Source organism: Vicia villosa, unplaced genomic scaffold, assembly GCF_029867415.1.
Source record: "Vicia villosa cultivar HV-30 ecotype Madison, WI unplaced genomic scaffold, Vvil1.0 ctg.002857F_1_1, whole genome shotgun sequence".
Classification (NCBI taxonomy): Eukaryota; Viridiplantae; Streptophyta; class Magnoliopsida; order Fabales; family Fabaceae; genus Vicia; species Vicia villosa.
This window is the reverse complement of record NW_026706048.1, coordinates 91,797-111,674: the sequence shown is the minus strand read 5'-3', so window position 1 is coordinate 111,674 and position 19,878 is coordinate 91,797. Positions and strand designations below refer to the sequence as shown.

Sequence of the window (19,878 nt, the reverse complement as noted above, 5' to 3'; positions counted from 1 at the left end):
ATATAAGAGCTTAATTATAAATCTCAAAACCAAACAAACTATTGCAATGCTTGCAATATCTTAACAACAATCTCCGGTAACGGCGCCATTTTGTTGAAAGTATATTGGAGTACTTTTAGTTTATCGTTTCCACAGGGATTGGTGTGATATTACCGCCGTTCTACGGTTTATATTGTCTTGAGTTAGAGTTACTTTGGGTTTGGTTTGGTAAAAGATCATCCACAAGTTTTAGTAGCTAAGGTTATATCACTCATTCATTAATTAAACATAGCAAATCACAATTCATTCATTACCACAACATTACATTGTCTTATCCGCAAATCTCATATTTGCACAATTTTTCATTCCACCAAAGCAATTAAATCGAGTTTTAGAAATAAAGTCGGCCACTACCCATACTTCCATTTTATATTATAAAACATTTAATTAGCTTTGCAATGCCCAAAACGGTACATAAAGAGAGTACACTGATTACAAGATACGCAATTTCGAAGTTTGGGAAATTTATGCACAGCAGGGTCCGCTCAGCGGCCCACCAGCGAATCGTGACAAAAGTGAACTACGTTGGGACCTCCGCTTAGTGGGCCAGGTCCGCTTAGCGGGCTTTAACAATTTCTGGAAAACAAATAGCATCCGCTTAGCGGACTAGCTCCGTTTAGCGGACGTGCGATTATGCAGAATTTTCATCTCTGCAACAGACCTGCGATCTCACCCATTCTCCACCCAAAATGCATTCAAACCATCACATAAAGGTATAAAAACATCGCAGACATTATCACACATCATCAAACACCATGAAAACACATTTTTCCATTCATAATTTCATGTAATATCATCAATTCCCCCAAACTATTTCATTCCCAAACCTAACAATCTCAATCCCAATACAACCAATTGAATCAAATAATATCCTAATCAGTCCTATTACCTATAATCACATAATAGATACTAAAAGGAAGAGTCCCCCCTTACCTTTGATCGGAGTTCTTGAAGGTTCTCTTCTTCCTCTTCTTCTTCTCTTCTCTGCTCTTTCACGTGTTCTTCTTTTTCTCCCAATTGGCTCTTTTCTTATTTTATAAAAAATAAAATAAAATAAACACAACTTAGTAAAAGGCCGAACCAAATAGCACCCCTCTTTTACTAACATCACAGCTTAAGCCCAATAGCTCTTATTCCATAATTTTCCAGTTAAATCCAAATTAAAATACCAAAATTCCAAATAATTAATTTAAATCCAAATTAAATTAATAAACGGAAAATATGGGGTGTTACAGAGTTCTTAAATCTCCTTACTAGAAAACAGTTCTTTAAACTCTTCAAGCTTCCAATCGTTCTCAAACGATTCTACAATTATCCAAAAAATCTAAAACCCATAAGTAGAGCCTGGGCTGAGTTCGTCATGACAAATATTATGCCTCGAGGAACCTGCAAGAATGTCTTATCCTCCCGAGATAAACACCTTGCTCGATGTCTCTATCTAGGTCATAAATTAAATCTACCAGCTATCATCTTTACTCATCTGAAGGAAGTTGTTTTGTCTTCCAGAACTTCTCAGGAGACTTGCTATATACCCTATGGGCGAGTCATCTCTAAATAAATTGAGAAAGTTGGAATTCTAACTAACCTTAGACAAACTGCGCTTGCTAGGAGCAACATCATGTCTAGCTATAGATGTGAAGAATTTTTTTTTTATCAGTTGTAATTCTCTTGAAATATAATGAAATGTTCTAGTCTGTTTAATTACTGTTTATGCTATCTGATATATATACTTAAACTGTTTGAATTCTCTTAATTTTGAATTAGAAAAGATACATTGATATTCATATATATAACAACTGAAGACTACCCATTTCAGGGGGAGCTATGAGACAGAAATAACTTTATATGATTATCTAACTCAGGGGGAGATTACACATCTCAGGAGGAGAAAATTATCTTATCTGACCCTCTTAAAGCTTTTTTATTATGACAAAAAGAGGGAGAAAAAGTAGATTTTGATGAATAAGTTGTTGAAAAATAAGTTGCTTGATTGAACATATAAAAGGGGATGAGATATACTTGCTTAATTATTATCACCTCATAAAATTGTTCCATCAAAATACATCTTTTTTGTCATCATCAAAAAGGGGGAGATTGTTAGAACAAGATTGAGAATCTATGTTCAGAATCTGGTTTTGATGATAACAAGCATATATTTTGTTAGTAACAATTTTACTACTAATGATTTCATTGAAGATGCAGACAAGAATGCTTCAAAGATAAATTTATTCACTTAAAGTGATTACTTGTCAATGTATCAAAATAGATTATACTTAGAAGATCTGCTTATTAAGAAGCATTGTATTCAAACCTATTCAATTGGTGATGATTCCTTGAGCAACCAAATAAAGGTTAGAAGCTTGAGAAGACAGTGATGGTGGTCATTGTGGAAATCCTCTTGGAGATCAAGTGAAGGTCAAAAGTCCAAAGATGTCAATGAATGTTATATCTGTGGATCAGATCACTGAACAGTATATTGTAGTTAGTCACAGCAGTTGGTTGTGCAGGAAGTTAGTCACAACAATTTGGTTGTGCAGGGTTAGTCACAAGCAGTTGGCTTGTGCGGGGTTACTAGGTTGATGAACGTTATATCTCGCTGAGATCACTGAACGGTTCATCATCTAGGGGTTAGTCACTCGCGGGTAGCTTGTGCAGGGTTAGTCGCAGCAGTTGGTTGTGCAGGAAGTTAGTCACGATGGTTGACCGTGCAGTTGTAATCAGTTTGATTATAGCGGATTAAGTCCTCCGTTGAGAGAGGCAAATCACCTGAGGAGGGTGGACTGGAGGTAGCCTTATTGAGAAGTTGAACCAGGATAAAAATGAACGTGTCTTTTATCTTCAGAACATTCACGCAGAATATCTTCAGAACTGTGCTAAGCAAAGTCAGAAGTTCTGATGATATAAAGAAGGAAAAATGAATATGTATCTCTTTGGTTATGCATCACAAAGCTTCCGTTATATTGCCTAAAGCATATCCAACGGAATGAGATATAAAAGAAGAAAAAGAAATTTATAGAAAGGGAAATTTTATTCTGTAAAGAACACAACTCAATCCCCCCATTTCTTGTGTTTTTCTCCACCTTCATTCACATCAACAAACAATACTCTAACTGTCTCTATTAAGATTTCCTACAGGGCAATGTTTTCATCTTTGAAAAGAATTGATTTAACAGGAACTGTCGCTTTCGCGATTCAGAACCGAGTTTACTCCCTAATCAAATCCTTTTATTGTCACTTATAAAAGGCGCTTCAAGCGTTAAAGTAGCAAACCTATTTTTAAGAAATCAAACTCTTAACCTAGTTAAAAAGTGTTTTTAACTAGAAAGTTTAACTTAAAATGGTTAAAGGCTTTCACCTAAATAACCGAACCTATAAACGGCGCGCTTTCGTAAATAGTTTTAAAATCACTTTCTAGTAATATTAGACTCCCTAACTAGTTAACAAAGTACTTTCGCAGTATTTGTTAACCAAAAACAAATCAATCTTAATCTTTTGTGTCAGACGACTTTCGATCTTACCCAATGTTTCACTGTTTCACTTTCGTGTAAGCAGATTAAAATAAGTGCAGAAAGATTGTATTTAAATTAAAAACAGCCCATAAAGCAATCCTAAAGAGGCAACATGTAGAGCGTCATTTGTTGACGATCTTCACATCCCAGCACTAGTAAATTAGTCGGACATGTTTAATAAAATGTAAATGGTTTTAAGTGTGAAAGTAAACATAAGACGAAGAGAAATAAGTGCGGTAAATAAGACAGAAAGTAAAGGCAAGAATTAAAGACAAAGCAAGGGAATAAATAAAGTAAAGCAACTGCAAGATAAATAATAAGTAAATGCAAATACTTGAAATAAGAAACTTGTTCCAAATCAGAGACTTTAATCGGGTACAACGGAAATAAACTTCGACGGAATGTAAATGGCGGAATAACTTCAAAGTAAATGATCCAAACTCGAGACAAGATCAATTTCCATAACCCCCAAATGTGAAGGATTACAACTTTCGAATGGTGAAGTATATGGCTTAAATTGTACTAAGCTTGGATAATTGCCAAATGAAACGAAAACTCCTATTTATAAAGGAGTTGAGAAGCGTGCTTTTACAGGAGTGTCCTCCAACTTATTTTTAGCAGGAAACAAAATGCGAAGACGGCTCCCGCCAAGGCCAGGATCGTGCCCGCGGCCTTTGAAAATTGAGAAGATCGTGGGATCACGGAAGTTTGAGTGTCGGTTGAGGTCGGCGCCTGCGGCCCCTTTATCGGCGCCCGAGGACTTCATATTTTCCATGATTGTAGATCTATGCGTTAGCTTTCCAACGCTTCGAACGGGGCGTCATTCTGATTTACGGTTCAGGAGTTATGGCCAAAACACTCGGACAACGTCTCGGGTGTAAATTGCTCCATTTCTTCCGTTTTTTTGCCTGTTTTGCTTCGTTTTTTCGCACACGCCTCTAAAATGACTAAGTACCTGAAAACAAACTAAATACCAACATAATAATGCAAATGCAAATCAAAACAACTAGAAAACATGCATTAATCAAGATGAATAAACGATATATTTGTGTGTCATCAATTAACAGATGTGTTAATGAAGAGCTCACTAAAAAACGATTCAACCAACTTATTTATAAACTTGATAGGATTGATATCATTCCGGGAATGTTTTAAATATTTGACTTTGAATAACAATTTGTAATAATAGTCTAAGACTCATCATGTATATTATATTTACTTTTCCTTTCTATTTCGAAACACTATCTATTTATTTTTAACATTGTAATTACAACTTTCAATACATCTAAACTCTTGTTTTACAATAGCTTTACTACCGTGTACTCTCTCACACAATAAACTAGTATATATTTCATGATTAATGGAATATTGTATTTCTTTCCACATTTATTCTTCATAGTAAGGTTGAAGAAACATTTGCAGGTTCAGTGAGCCAATGATAACCTCAAATAATGAGATGAGGAAAATGTCTAGGTTAAGTTGTGTTTGACAAAGCCAACTCCATTTTTCCAACCAAAGAACATGCATATAAGTAAAACATTGGAGTAATATACTACAGAAATTTGATTATCATTATTATCATCATTATGAAATTACAATATGGATAATAAAGGATACACTATAGTAGTAGTTGTTACCACACTCTAAAGGGTTCAAGGAAATAAACAAGTATATATAATCCATTACATTTTCTTGAAGCACAAGACTACTAACTAATGATTACATGCATGTCACACAAGATATGAGTCACTGATTTCTCATTCCTCTCCCCTTCAAGACATATCTCCTTAAACCTGGTACATGAATATTTGTGATATAATCTTTCCAATCTATGCCCTTTATATTAAAGCCAAACTCTCTCTTTTCTTCTTCAGACATGATTTCCATCAATCTTTGTGTATTACTATTGTCAAACCTGCATCACCAGTTATTTTTAAATTCAGTAGTTTTGTGAGTGTGAATTTAAGAGTATGAAGTTAAGAGTGTAACTAACCTTCCACCATAAAATGCATATGGTTCATAAATTTTAGCCAAGTGCTTTATTTGCTCAACTGATTTTCTATAAATGTTTTCAAGTTTTTGAGACATCTTTCCCTTGGAGGAAGCCATAGCTGTAAGGCCACTTAGGTAACCACTTAAATGACCAGAGAATTCTTCTGAGGAGCTAAAACACTTCATAGGTGTAACTTGAATTGAGTTACCCTTTGAGTCAATGCATGGTGATGTGGTGTAATACTCATAGAGAAACCTTGTAAGGTCTTGAAAGACAAAAGGGTTAACCACAGATGAAGCAATTTGGTACACATTGATATCTCTTTTTCGTGTCGTTCCATGTTTTGCCATTGCTGCTAAGGTTGAATTAACAACCATGTCAGCTGGAACCTATATGTAAGGGCAAGTAAAGTCATATTAGTGCAAAACATATTAGTGAATTAACAAACTAATTTAGTGTTACTTACCATATCAAGGACTCCATTAGGATCAACCAAGAAACCTGTTAACTGTCCTTTACCATAGCAAAGAACTATTGGATCCATCATCCTAGTAGTAATACAAGAAGAAGAAAATTTGTTAGTTCTATCACACAAATTTGGTTTTTATATCATTATAAAAAAGAGACTGTGACTTACCTATTTCCTTCCATCCACCCAGGAAATGGTTCACTCAAAGTGCTCTCAATAACACTTGGTCTAATTACAACGACCGGAATATCATCCCTCAGTTTGTCGATCATCATTTCTCCCATCGCCTTTGTAAACACATAAGTATCTTGCCATCCAAACCTTCTAGCTCTATATAGAAAAATCAAACTAAAATAAGCTCTCGAATTTCAAGAATATTCACTTATAAGTTTATAACTCTTTGATTCTCGGGAAAAATAGTAATATGGAGTTCACCAGAAGATAAGTAAAGTCTGACCAATGATTATTCTAGTCAAGATAGAACATAAGGACACTAAGATTACCTCTCTAGACCCATCTCCCTCATCTTTTGAGCTAGTTCATTGTCTTCAATGTTACCTTTGTTCTTTAAAACAAGATTTATTTCATTTTCAATGTCCAATGTAGGAAGGTAATTTGGTGGAACACCAGATATATGTTTCTCTCTTGCAATGCAATCACCAATGCTAAATGGTCTTTCCATTATTCTACCTTGCCTTAGTCCATTCACATAAGCTACACATTTCAACCAATGATTTTGTCATTTTAGTAGATAGATAATCCATTTTATTAGTACTTTTCTTACCTGTTGAAACATGAAGAAAGAGCTTAAGCTTCTTGCATTTTTTCGCGATCGCCATAAGGCGACACGGCCCTCGAGTGTTTATGTTGATAGCAGTATCATATCTAATAAGAAAAAAAACTAGTCAAGTGATTGAACTATATAACTCAAAAAGAAGCTTATTCTCTCATAAGCTTTTACCTTTCATCAAAAGTAGTATTAGCTGCAGAATTGACAATAACATCAACTTCATCAGCAATAACATGAGATAAATCATCATCAAGTCCAAGATTAGTTTCACAAATATCTCCTACAACAGGAACCAGCTTGCTCAACATAAAGGATTGGTATGATTTTCCATGGATTTGTTTAAGGCATCTGAAAAGTTCTGTGTCTATGATCTATAAAACACACAAATGAAATTTTAGTGAGAGATAATAAGAAAGTTAAGTCATGAACTTTGACAAAATATAACATGAAAAGTACAAAATACTTCTTTCTGTAATCTCTCCATTGCAGCTTCCTTATTCTTTGCCTTGATCAAGAGATACATTTTTCCCACATCAGGTTCTGTCCTTAGAATCTTCTCAATAAGAACTGAAAATTAACAATAAGCAAATGTCATTATAAACCACATTATGTTATAGTGTTTAGGGCTATGAAGCAAACACAATTTTTACAAAATTTTGATACAGTGTTGAGGTAAATTACCCTTTGCTAGAAAACCAGTTGCACCAGTAACAAAAAACTTCTTCCCTCTAAGAAACTTAACAATGCCAATTCCTTCATCAAGTCCAATTAAAGGAGTTGAAGTTGGTCCACCACCATAAGGAACCATATCCTTAGCCACAATATCTGCATTTTGTGACAAAGCCAAACTTCCAGCATCGATTAATGTTTTAACAGAAGACAAATTAGAAGATTTGATCACATTTCCACCACCTTGGTGACAGAAAACAACAACATTTGTTGTTGTTGTTGTTGTTTTTCTCCAATCATTGTTTGCAGGCATTTTAATGAGTTTAGGGAGAAAACTTGAGGAATGACTTATGGACAAGATTCCCATGACTTAGAGCCAGTTCAAATTTTTTTTTTTAAGAAATTAATCAATAAGTGTTGTTTGGTACAAAGAGAATATGTATGAATGAGAAAAAAAAAGAAATGTTAGGTGGATTTAAATATGAATGAGATGAGTGTTAGAAACTTTTGGGTCTGTTTGTTTTAATTAAAAAAAAAAAGATTTTTTTTTTTAAAAAATGACTTTAAGAAAATGTTTATTACAAATATTAAAAAAAAAATTAATTTGTTTTTTCGAAATCGAAAGACTAATTTTGACATTCTACAAAATAAATATACATTAGATCAAAACATAGTCGAAATCATAATTCTTTTTAAAAATTATCTTTCCAAAAAAATTTTATAAAAAGTTATTTGAAATGACGTGTTTTTTGAAATTTTAATATTCAAAAAGTTTCAATAAAATGTTAAAATATTTAAAATAACATTTTAAAAATAATTATTTAAATCAAAATTTCAATTAAAACTTTTATAAAAGATATTTTTATAAATTTTTTAAAACTAAAATATAGGCATTTCTTTAAAATGATTTTTACACTCTAACATAATTTGCTGTGAAAAAAATTTATAAAATTTTTAGATGAAAATTTATTTTAAATAATTATTTTTAAAATGTTATATTAGATATTTTATTATTTTATTAAAAAAAAATTTAAATATTAAAATTTCAAAATATCACTTTTTTTAAACAATTTTTCATAAAAATCAATTTTAAAATATCACTTTGAAAAGAATTGCAATTTCAATTATATTTTAATTTTTAATAATGAATATTTACGAGGGTGTAAGTAAATCCCACTCCAGTAGACCATTATAAACATCAATTAAAAACATTAGATTATAAAAAAATATACGATTTTAATTAGCACTATCAGATTCAGATTGAATTACGCCTATATCATCTTTTGCTCTCAACCATTTTCTGCCTCTAACACAAACATGGTGACACCTTTCTTTCTTATTTCTTTACCATCCAAATTTCTTGAGACAAAAATTCTAAATAACAAGTGTTTCCTTCAATGTCTCAACCCTAACTCTAAACAAAATTTAATTATAGAAGCTTTTAAACCAAGTAATTGGTCGGGTAAATGAACTCCTCCTAAAAATGAAGGTTTGGGGAATACCGAGTTCAATTTCTCCTATGAACAATATTAGTAGGGCATATTCTCCTAAGAACCAGAGAAAAAAAATCATGATGGAACCAAATCAAATAGAACTAAAACCATTCTTTTTTTCTGTTGTAGAAATAGTTTCAACATCCTCAAACCACACGGCGGTGCGCTTCTGGACGCCATCAAACCGGCACGGCAGCGCCTCTCTTTAATAAAATATTTGAAACAAGGGTGTGTGTGCGCGAGTGAATTACATTTTTCCTCTTAAACAAGCTATAGTTTTGCCTTATTTATTATACTTATCATATAGACAACTAAAGCTAGCTAAGATTTTGGGGGCCCTGTGTGTGTGAGTGAATTTCATTTTTGCTCTAGCTTGGCTTTATTTATTATAGACAACTAAAGCTAGCTAATATTTTGGGGGGGCCGTGTGTGGGTGAATTTCATTTTTGCTCTAGCTTGGCTTTATTTATTATAGACAACTAAAGCTAGCTAAGATTTTGGTAGCTGTCTTTTTTCTCCAACTGTGATTATTATTATTTGGTAGATGTTGTTTTTGTAAGCTCTGTTTGTGAGTTTGAAGGGAAACGAGGGTTTTAGAAAATAAAAAAGAATTGGATTAAAAGAATAAAAAGATTTTGAGTATGAGGATTTTAGAGAGATTGATTTTATTCATAACAACAAAAATCTCATAAAATAGATAACTCAAAAATTGTATTGAAGGATGATTTTTGACGGTTTACATAAACTTTCGAATATCTTTTAGGTTGATATAATATTATGAAAATTAAAAATATAGTAATTATAATGACTCTTTTATCTTTCTAAGCAAACTTATTTTTTCAAAAAATGTTAAATATTTTCCTATAATTTTTTAAAATTTTGTTTTCGAAAGTCTTTCCCTCCTCTTCTCTCCCTTCCAAATTCGCAAAGAAAAACGTAATGTATTCCTTTGTATGGAAATTTAGGGGAAGAAAGGAATGTGTGTGAGATAATGGTTATGGTTGGATTTAGTCACCATTGATGAAAAGAAACTATTACAAACTAGACTGTATCGATTTATCAAAGACATTATTATTAATTATTATTGTTAGTTTGACATATCTTAATAATTTTATATGAATATTTATTTAAATTTTGAGATTTTAATCAACATTAGAAAAAGGTTTTAATGTTAAGAGGGAAGTGAGTGAATGCAGGTTGAAGAAGAGGGTCATGGTGAAGAGATCATTTTAGATACCACATAATTCCTTTCACTATAGTTTATTGGCAATGTCGTTAACTCAACTAATTAGGAAAGCTCAAGCGTATATGTGGATGTGAAATGTGAAGAGAGTTTTCAAGAGCTTAAGAAGAGGTTGATCATTAAATTTTGGAAAAAGAGGCAAAAGACTTAGAGTGATCGTGAGAAGGAATAGGGCAGCTGTCATACCCCAAAATTTGCCCACTATATTTCAAGAAAATCCTCAAGAGTTGAGCAGACAAACCCTCTCCTAAGCAATCGACCCACAATTAGGGTTTTGCTCCTCTCAAAGTAAAATCAGGTTCTAAGGCTCCAAGTGGACTTCATAGCATCTCATATACCTCATAGTATCCTCACACCAAGTTTCAAGCCCTGATTCACAAGATTGCTCAGTCAACTGCTCAAAAGGTCAACAGTCGACTAGTTTGACCTAAAAGTCAACTGCGGTCAACATACAGTCAAAACTCCTGATTTTTGGTCAACATCAACATTTTGAAGTAACATTCATCATTTGATCAAGGGTTTATCATGATTCATCAAGGAAATTTCATAAATCAATAAAACTCAAAGTTTCTAAATTAGGGTTTTTGAACTAAAAGTCAACTAAACTTTGACCAGCCATAACTTTCACATGGTTCATCAGAAATTTCCCAACCAAAGCTCATTTTGAATGAAATTTAATTCTTTACAACTTTGTCTCTTTAAAGCAAAGGCCAAAAATGCTTCATTTGAGAGATATGAGCCAAAACATTACAGGTCCTTTTGAAAGTCAACCAAGAGCTGTCTTTTGTCAAAACCAATATCATCAAGATAAAATCTCAAAATGCAAAAAAGGTTCCTAAGTGGCTTATAGGGGACATTTTGGGATTTCCAAAAAGTCCTAGAACACCTTCATATGATAAATATTGAAGGAGTTATACCTTGTTAAAGTTGGAAAATATTTGAAGAAATGCATGAAGAGGATGTTGACTAAAATTGAAAATTTTCCAAATGGGCCCATATTTCTTTGATCCAAACATGAATCTAATCTTGCTGGAAGTCTAGTGGCCCATCCCATGCCATTTTATTATTTATTTTATCTATCTTGATTTTAATTCATTTTAAATTCAATTTAATTAAAATAAATAATGGAAAATCAAATATTTGGTTTTAGGTCTATTATGTGATCAAAATATCAAGACTATATCAATATAATTAAATCAAATTATGTGATTAAGAGAGATTGGAAAGAGAAGAATGAAATTGAACCAAAATTGGAAAGCTTGGATGTTGATTTTCAATCAAATTCCAATCTCCTTAATTCACTAAGATTTGATTCAATTTGTTAACCTAATCCATCTCACATATATATGCAAGCCATTCAGACCAAAAGGGGAGAAAATTGCTCCAAAAAGGAGTCCTACTCCAAGCTTCAAAACCGTGAAACAAACCTGCATAGCAAACGAAGTCCTAGGCTGATCCAAGTCATTCCAAGCATCAAACAAGATTCCTCGACGCATTCTGAAGCTAACCAGATCATCACCATCGTCCAAAACCCCCTGAATCAGTCCAACCAAGTATGACGGTTCTCATTCTTTTTTTGATTCTGATTACGAACATATACGCATCATAAACATGTTTTGGTTATATATTTGTGTTTAAAATGATGTTTTCAATCTGTCTGGATGGTTTAATTTGACTTTTGTTGCAGTTTAACGGATTCGCCATGATTAGGGTTCATCAACTTTGAATTAGGGCTTTCTGGAATAGCCATAATTGGACAAAATTAATGGCAGAATTGCGTCCAAAAGATGATTTCGGTTTGAACCATGTGTTTATGTGTCATTTATTCCTCGTATTTTATGAGTGTGATTGTCGGAGGATCTAGCTAGGAACGATGTCATAGCAGATTCGTAGCTAAAAGACATTTAAATCGTAGCAAAAACTCAGGCCCAAGCGGAGAAAACGAACAGTGAATGGCGCGAGTTCGCGTTTGAATTTTTTTATTTTTCGTGATTTTGTTTATATAACGCTTTTTGTATTTCCCTGACAGCGAACGGCTCATGGCTTTGTGGCAAAGTGCGCGTCATAACTCTTTCGTATGCAAGGGCAGGGGTTCGATCCCTACCTCTTACATTATTTTGGAAATATTTCCTTTGCACAACTCTATAGGCTAATACGGTGCACTCAACTTTCATGCGCCTTGGTGAGTCCTCCAATATAACCCATTGGATCTCCCTTAGTCCAGATTTGAAGACTCAAAGGAGGATCCCCATGATGGACACTCAGGAGGCAGTCATACCACTCAGGAGGCAGTCATACCAGATCCCAGCTACTTTGGTGGTGTTGTTTTTCTCTTTTTTTTTTTAATTTCTTTTTCTTTTATCATCATTGTTAATTAACATTAACCACTAATTTAAATAAGCAATTAAAGTTAACAATTAGGATTAAAATTAAGATTAGGTTTTTAGGGGATTAATTTCATAATTAATTTAATTAGTTAATTTAGGTTAAATAATTTAGGTTAATTTTAATATTAATTCCCATTAATTAAATAATAATAATTTAAGGTTTTGTTTAATCAATTTTTTTTTCGTAATTTTAATTTAGTTTAACTCATTTTGTGCAATTAGGCTTAGTAATTAGTCCCCCTATAAAAAACCCTAAAAAATACACATTAGGTAGGTGTTGCCCATTAACTAGGTTTTTTAGCCATAAGGTTTTTAACCATTAGGTTTTAACCCATTAGGTTAAGGTTTTTAGCCTTTTATGTTTTTAAATATAGTTAAGTTTCTGCCTTTAACCTTGATTTTTTTCCTAACTGTAATTTTCTCCCGATTTCTCTTCTCATCTCATATTCTATGATTGTCGCGTGCTTGTTTCGATTCCTGACCTTTGGGGTAAAACTTGTTTATTTATTTTCTGTTATTTATATTCTAGAAATTATGTATAGGTCGCAAAAGGTTTTTTTTGTAATAGTAATTAGGATTTTATTTTCTGCCTTTACTTTTCTGCACCTCCCCCGATTTTAGGTTATGTACCCCCCTAATCCCGAAGCCCTGTAATAGCGTAGGATTTACTTTCTGCATTTACTTTCCGCATACTATAAACTGCTGATAACTATTTAGATGTATGCCTTAGGATTGTATGGAAAGATAAAATCAACTGTTAGATTTCTAATAATTCAAAGATAATATACTCGAATCTAACACACGTGATTGTTGCACACACCCACTCTTAGGGTAACTCCTCTTCGTTGCCTTTTGATTAAACACTCAAGTCCCTCAGATGTAGGGATACCTTAGCATATGCTGCCTACGAATAAAAAATCATCATACAAAGATCATAGTCCCTTCGAGTTGCCTACGATTAACATGATCTTGTCCCTCGATTAAATAATGATAGTCCCTTTCGATTTCTAAGGTATCCTTACTTGTTGCCTTTATGAATATTCACATCCAATGCATAGGACTTCCTACCCTCTTTATGGTATGGATAGCCCCTATGACTATTTAATGACTCTTCGATGTCCCAAATACATCTAATGAAAGGACTTCCTACTAACTAATGGTGTGGATAGTCTCTTTCCCTTGAACGAAAGACTTTAAGAACAAGAAAGACTTTAAACTTAGGGTAGGTAGTTCTCAATTGCTTTCTCAATTCAAAAAATTTCAAATTACTTCATACACCCTTTTTGAAAACAATTTCAAAGGCTAAACTTTATTTACAAAGTTAAAGTCCTTTTTCAAATTTTTTTTCTAAACACACACTACACTCTTTCAAACAATTCAAACAAAAACAAGTGAGCTAAACAATTAAGAGTCCATGGATAACCATGGATACAAAGGGTGCTTACACCTTCCCTTTGTATAACCTACCCCCCGAACTCAATCTCTTTCAAAAAGGTCTTTTATGTTATTTTTTCCTTTCCTAATTTGGATAAAATAAAAGTCGGTAGCGACTCTAGCTATCTGTACATTTTAAAAAGTCAGTTCTCCCACCATATTACAGCCGACCCTACCCGTTGAGAAGCCTAAAGCAAATTTTAAAATGAGACCTAAATTTTACCAACTCAACTACAACTATATATATGACTAATGTGTCATTATATATTTTTATAACTAAATAAAAAAATTTGAGGTCTTTTTTAAACCCAAACTTTTGAGGCCTAAAGCCCTAGCCTTGGTGGATAAAGAATATTCCAAAGGCCAAAAGCTACTTAGATATGTAATTTCGAGGTAAGGGAGAATTATTCGTATATGGATGGCTAAAGAGATGGATAGAGAAGAATCCTTACCCTCGTGTCTTCTCTCTTTTCTATTGCTCGTGATTGATGTTTGTGGGCAAAAAAGGATTGGGCAAAACCCTTTGAGGAAATCGATTGATAAGATTTCCCTTTATTCTAATGTATATGATACGGCTTCTAAATTGATCTGTTGGTATTGAATTATGATGTGATATGAAATTATATAATTTGTAAATCGATTTTCCCTGTTCATACCTTGGTATTGACTGATGAGCTGCGATGTCGACATAAAGCGAAATTATAAAATTTTGAGAATTATATATGGTTTGTCTGTGGCTGTTTTTATGTGTTTTCAAGCGAAATCATAAAAAGTCAAAAAATATAAATAATAGGAAAAAAAATCAAAAATACTAAAATGAATCGAGTTAGTGGGCGATGTCGCAGGGGCGGATCTACGGAGGCGGAAAGGTGCGCCTGATCTGAGGCTACACAAGATATGCCTGTCCGGCGGAGGCGTGATGTCGTGCCTAATCGGAAGCGGCAAAGGGAACGCATGACGCCAGGGCGTGCTTAGGGCGAGTCCGCAATGATATCAGGGCACGCGAGGCCGCATTGGTGTTGAACGCGATCGCACACGAGAAAAGGAGGTCGCGACTCGGCGGCCAGGCCACGACAGTGTAGTAATGTTTTTACCCTATTGATGAGTAATTTTGAATATTTCTATAATTATATTCAGTTGAGTTTTGGTTATAAAATTTTGAGTTGAGTAGTTTAGAGAAGAACCATTGTGTTGGCTTTACATTAGCAAATTTATGGGTTTAGAGAGGAACCATTGTTGAGTATGTGTTTGAATATTAGTTATTGACATTCATGCATTCATGTATATCAGAGATAGGTAGGACTTTAGTCCAATGAGGTAATGGTTCAGAGAGGAACTAATAATGGTTTCAGGTTCAGAAGGGAATCAGAGACATGTATAACTCAGTAACACAACTTTTACATCCAAACCTTGGTACCACATGCATTGAGGAGTATAGGAGAAATACTTTGCATTACATTTGCGTTGATGATTATCTAATTGTTATGAATTATTTGATGAGATTGTGAATGTTGTTGTTAAATTATCCTGACTATTTATGTAACACCTCATTTCTACCCGGCAGATAATATTAAAATCAAAGTCACCATACAAATAGGATGCCACATTTTTTTCAACTTAAAACGTCAACATATAATTGCATGTAATACAAATACATAACACATTAAAACTTGGATGAATAAATACGAAAAATTGTAGTCTTCAAAATAAAACAACTTTTAAATTACCACATAGCGGATTCATAAACTTCAACTCAAAAGTATAACATCTTTTTCCAACTGTTAGCTGGAAATTTCGACATAATGTCTGTGTTCTTCGAAGACATATGTCTCGAGGAAGGAATGGCTTGTAATGGCTATTTTTTATTATGTGTTAGGATTTTTTCCTAATCGAAGTAAAATATAAGAGAATTACCGTCGAAGCCTAAGGACTGAAAAGACTTAGGATATTCTGATATATTTTATTATTATTCGCAAAGACACGTTGCTTCGCGTCGAAGAGTTTCGAGCGAGAGGATTTAAATTTTTAAGTGTTTCGTTTGAATCAAGAAGGACACGTGGAACTCCAGGAATTCGATGCGCATGCAAACGAGCAACGTGGCATCTCATTAGAGTAGTACCGTTAGGGACGAATTAGTATAAATAAGGGTCTTAGTGGTAGGATCTAGGGGTGTTCATTTTGTACAAATTACTCACAAATAACTCCAGTACCAAGCGTAAGAGAAAGAGTTTTCGCTGAGAAATGTACGTGTAACACCGTTACATTTTCAATATTTATCCTTCCTTTTATAAACACAAGTCATTTAGTTGTCTTTATCCTTCCTTTTACGTTTACAATCCAGTTACTTCGAATTACTTTATGCAATTTCTTTCATTGCACTGTCTGTTATATTATCTTTTACATCAAGCCTTAGATTAAAGCATTTCTTGTAGAAGTAAAACTCAGAAATATGACTTCAATTATCACAATAGACACTTTTCGACACACGTCCTAGGATCAATCTAGTCGATCCTGTGAGTAACCAAAATATATTTAATAATTGGGAGGACTAGCGGTTGTTTACCGGAAATCACCGTAAACACCAACATAAATGACTTTAAAAGCAACAAAGTATTCAACAAAATTCAACTTAAAATTCAGCAACAGAAATAAAATCAATAAAAAAGCAACAAGCATTCATTCCCCCGAATGTTACGTATCAGAGCGACGACACCGACTCGAACTAATGAAGGTAGAGAGTCTTCTTTTCGGATTACCTGCACGTTACCAACATAGGGGTAACATTCAAACAGAAGGAGTGAGATATCGAACCATATAATTGAGTGTATAATAAACAATATATTAGATTAGATTATATAAAAATACCACTTCACAACTTTCAGACAACATAAATCATCACAATTCAACAACACAACAACAACAACCTAATCTTGCAACACCGGATGTGACTCATTACAATGCACATGCATGTGGTACCAATGGAGCAAAACTCTCAACTCAGAATCTGTCAATTAATAGAGGCGTCAACAAGGCATAAGCCTTCAACTTAATATTAATACAGGCCAACTCACCGAGTATCAGCTCCCAACTTGATATGCTATGTATGCTGCACATTATGAATGTCAGAATAACAACAACAAAAATTCCATAGCAACACAACAACAAACCAACATTGGCCATAATCCTACAACTCTTCCTGTTACTTAATTTTCTATACTATCACCATATATGTATATAACTCCCCTGTTATTGTAACACCAACTATGTCACTGAATTTCTATCAGATGTAATTATATACTACTACGGTTTATTTTTACTAAGTCTTAACTTAACAAAAATTATCTCTGTCATGATTAACAACCTGCTACTAAAATTAGTCCTGCTATAGTCAAGTTTACACATAACCTCTGTATTTAATTGAACTAACTTATGTAATTAAACACTACCATGCATATATATAATATATACTATTCTTTAACTAATTAATATATATCTGTAAGTAGCAGATATGCCTAAGAGGGGGGTGAATTAGGTTTTCAAAAATTAATCGGTTTTATGAGAATGTCTTTACTAACTTTTTGGTTAAGTATTTGAAGGCTTTTGATGGTTTTTATCTTTTTCTTGGTAATGGTGATGAAAGCGGTAAAAGCGGAAAGATAAAGAACACAACGATATATACTGGTTCCCCTCACAATCTTAGAGTACTCCAGTCCCCTTTCAAACACGAAAGAGATTTCACTATAGTTAGAATTATTGTACAAGCCTATGCTTACTATCTAACCTATAGGGTGATCAAAGGTTCTTAACACCTTTAAGATCAAACAACACTAATGTGAACGAAGAACAATCCTCTTCAAACACAACACTTACTTCCAACAATCCTGGATAGTAAGGAGAAATAATTTTTGAATGATACAAGAATTTATGAAGATGAAAAATATATCAATCTTGGATTGATCTCCCCTTTCAAGCATGCAATTCCTTTTAATGATAAACAAGTGTTCAATGAATGTATGATATGAAACTTTGGTAATTGAGTGAAAGTTATATGAACAAAGTTTCAATAAAAATGAAGTATGGACACTTGGTGATTTTTGTGAAAGATATGGACACTTGAATTGTTTGAATTATTTGAATGAAAGAGGTAAAAAATAAATTCTGAAAAATCTGAAATATGTAGCCTCTAAGACACCTTTACAAATGGTTATTATGTATGGAAGGATGCAAGAATAAAAGGTGAAGAGGTACCATTTGAAGAATGAAAGGAATTCTGAATTTTTGAAAAAATTCACGTGGGAACCGGTTCCCTTAAATCAGAACCCGGGTTCCCTATATGTAACGTTAACAAAATTTGAAAAATTGAACTGGGGAACCGGTTCCCAGAAAGTGGAACTCGGTTCCTGGACATGATGGGCGAAAAATAGCTGGGCAGAGGGAACTGGGAACCGGTTCCTCCAAACTGGAACTCGGTTCCCACATGCAAAAAACACTAAAAACATATATTTAAAAGTTTGAATGATTTTCTAATGTTTTGCAAAGATTATGGAACATGTATGAATGTTTGAGAACACTTGTTTATGCATCAAGAGAGTTGTATACCATATACCTTAATATTTTTGATCAATGAAGTTTAAGCTCTTTTTGAAATACTTGAATCTTTATGCTTTCATATGAATTGATCCATTCCTTTTGCAATTGAAATCTTGTCTTCATCAAAACCAAGTTGTAGAAAGATTATCTTCACATTCTCCCCCTTTTTGATGATGACAAATTACTTGAAATTGGTAGGATTGGTAGGGTGGTGATGTTTCTTTAGAATTTGAATCTCCCCCTAAGACAAAGCTCCCCCTTAATATGATAATTGATGCTTTGCTTGAGTTGATTCTTTTATTGAAGATTTGCTTGCTACAAATTGTTAGAGAAGCATACAAACATACATGTGCATATATATATATATATATATATATATATATATATATATATATATATATATATATATATATATATATATATATATATATATATATATATATATATATATATATATATATATATATATATATATATATATATATATATATATATATATATAATTCTTCTCCCCCTTTGTCATTAGCAAAAAGGAATGGGAAAGAAGATGAAATATAGAAGATAGCATGTATAATAATATAAACAAAAGTTAACACATAGAAATAATGATAAAGATAACATAACATAAGTCTTACAACATAGGAATTGAAACTTAATGGAATATAACATAGGAAATAAAACATAGTGCAAACTATAGATGCATAAACGGAAAGGACATTAAACGGAAAGTACATGTAAATGGAAAGGAAACAAATTAAACACATAATGCTCATTCATCATCCATGCCATCAATCAGTTCATCATCTTGGCCTTGGTCACCATTATCCTCTTGATTGGGTTGGTTATGGTATTTGAGGATTTGTGCAAATTGTTGGCGAAAGATGGCATTTTCCGCTTGTTGTTCTTGATAGTGGTTAGCAATGGTGGTTTCAATAGAGCACAATTTGTTGAAGAGTATATCCATAGTCACACCTCCTTCCAGAATGGGTGGTGGAACATCATCATCCTTGTAAACAAAAGTTCCGTCCATAGCTAAGACAATACCGGTATTTTTGAGAGCGGTTTTGTCGTTGATTTCACATTCCCTTGGAGACATAGGTAAAGAAGGTTGATTCTTAAGGTTCACACCGACAGCTTTCATGATATGTGTAATAGGTATACTATAAGGTAAACCACCATTCAAGTGTTGAAGCCTATGCATATGAAGCAAAATTGTGACAGTCCAATTGATATGAATGTTATTCTTGACACCGTAGAGCACT

General features: G+C 33.2%; 1 protein-coding gene across 2 annotated transcripts; it reads right to left on the bottom strand.

The window, feature by feature from the left end:
• Positions 1-5,098: 5,098 nt before the first annotated feature.
• On the bottom strand, positions 5,099-8,301 carry LOC131639908 (fatty acyl-CoA reductase 2, chloroplastic-like). Of its 2 annotated transcripts, XM_058910350.1 has the most exons (10): positions 7,713-8,301; positions 7,482-7,625; positions 7,264-7,367; positions 6,972-7,171; positions 6,795-6,895; positions 6,514-6,724; positions 6,179-6,340; positions 6,008-6,089; positions 5,542-5,930; positions 5,099-5,463 (listed from the first exon to the last, which is right to left on the bottom strand). In XM_058910350.1, exons 1-10 carry the CDS (start codon positions 7,834-7,836, stop codon positions 5,295-5,297), a joined length of 1,686 nt encoding a protein of 561 aa, XP_058766333.1. In that variant the 5' UTR covers positions 7,837-8,301; the 3' UTR covers positions 5,099-5,294. The 2 variants fall into 2 exon arrangements, with proteins under 2 accessions (XP_058766333.1, XP_058766332.1); XM_058910349.1 differs by having other exon boundaries at positions 7,482-8,282.
• Between the last annotated feature and the right edge of the window lie 11,577 nt (positions 8,302-19,878).

What these genes read in the sequence shown, in the direction of transcription:
- LOC131639908 (XM_058910349.1), bottom strand. Translation starts at nt 7,836, where the DNA reads ATGGGAATCTTGTCCATAAGTCATTCCTCAAGTTTTCTCCCTAAACTC. An exon ending in AGGGAGATGGGTCTAGAGAG is followed by an intron (nt 6,341 to 6,513) that starts GTAATCTTAGTG and finishes TTTTCTATATAG; the next exon opens with AGCTAGAAGGTTTGGATGGC. An exon ending in TATGCATTTTATGGTGGAAG is followed by an intron (nt 5,464 to 5,541) that starts GTTAGTTACACT and finishes CTGGTGATGCAG; the next exon opens with GTTTGACAATAGTAATACAC.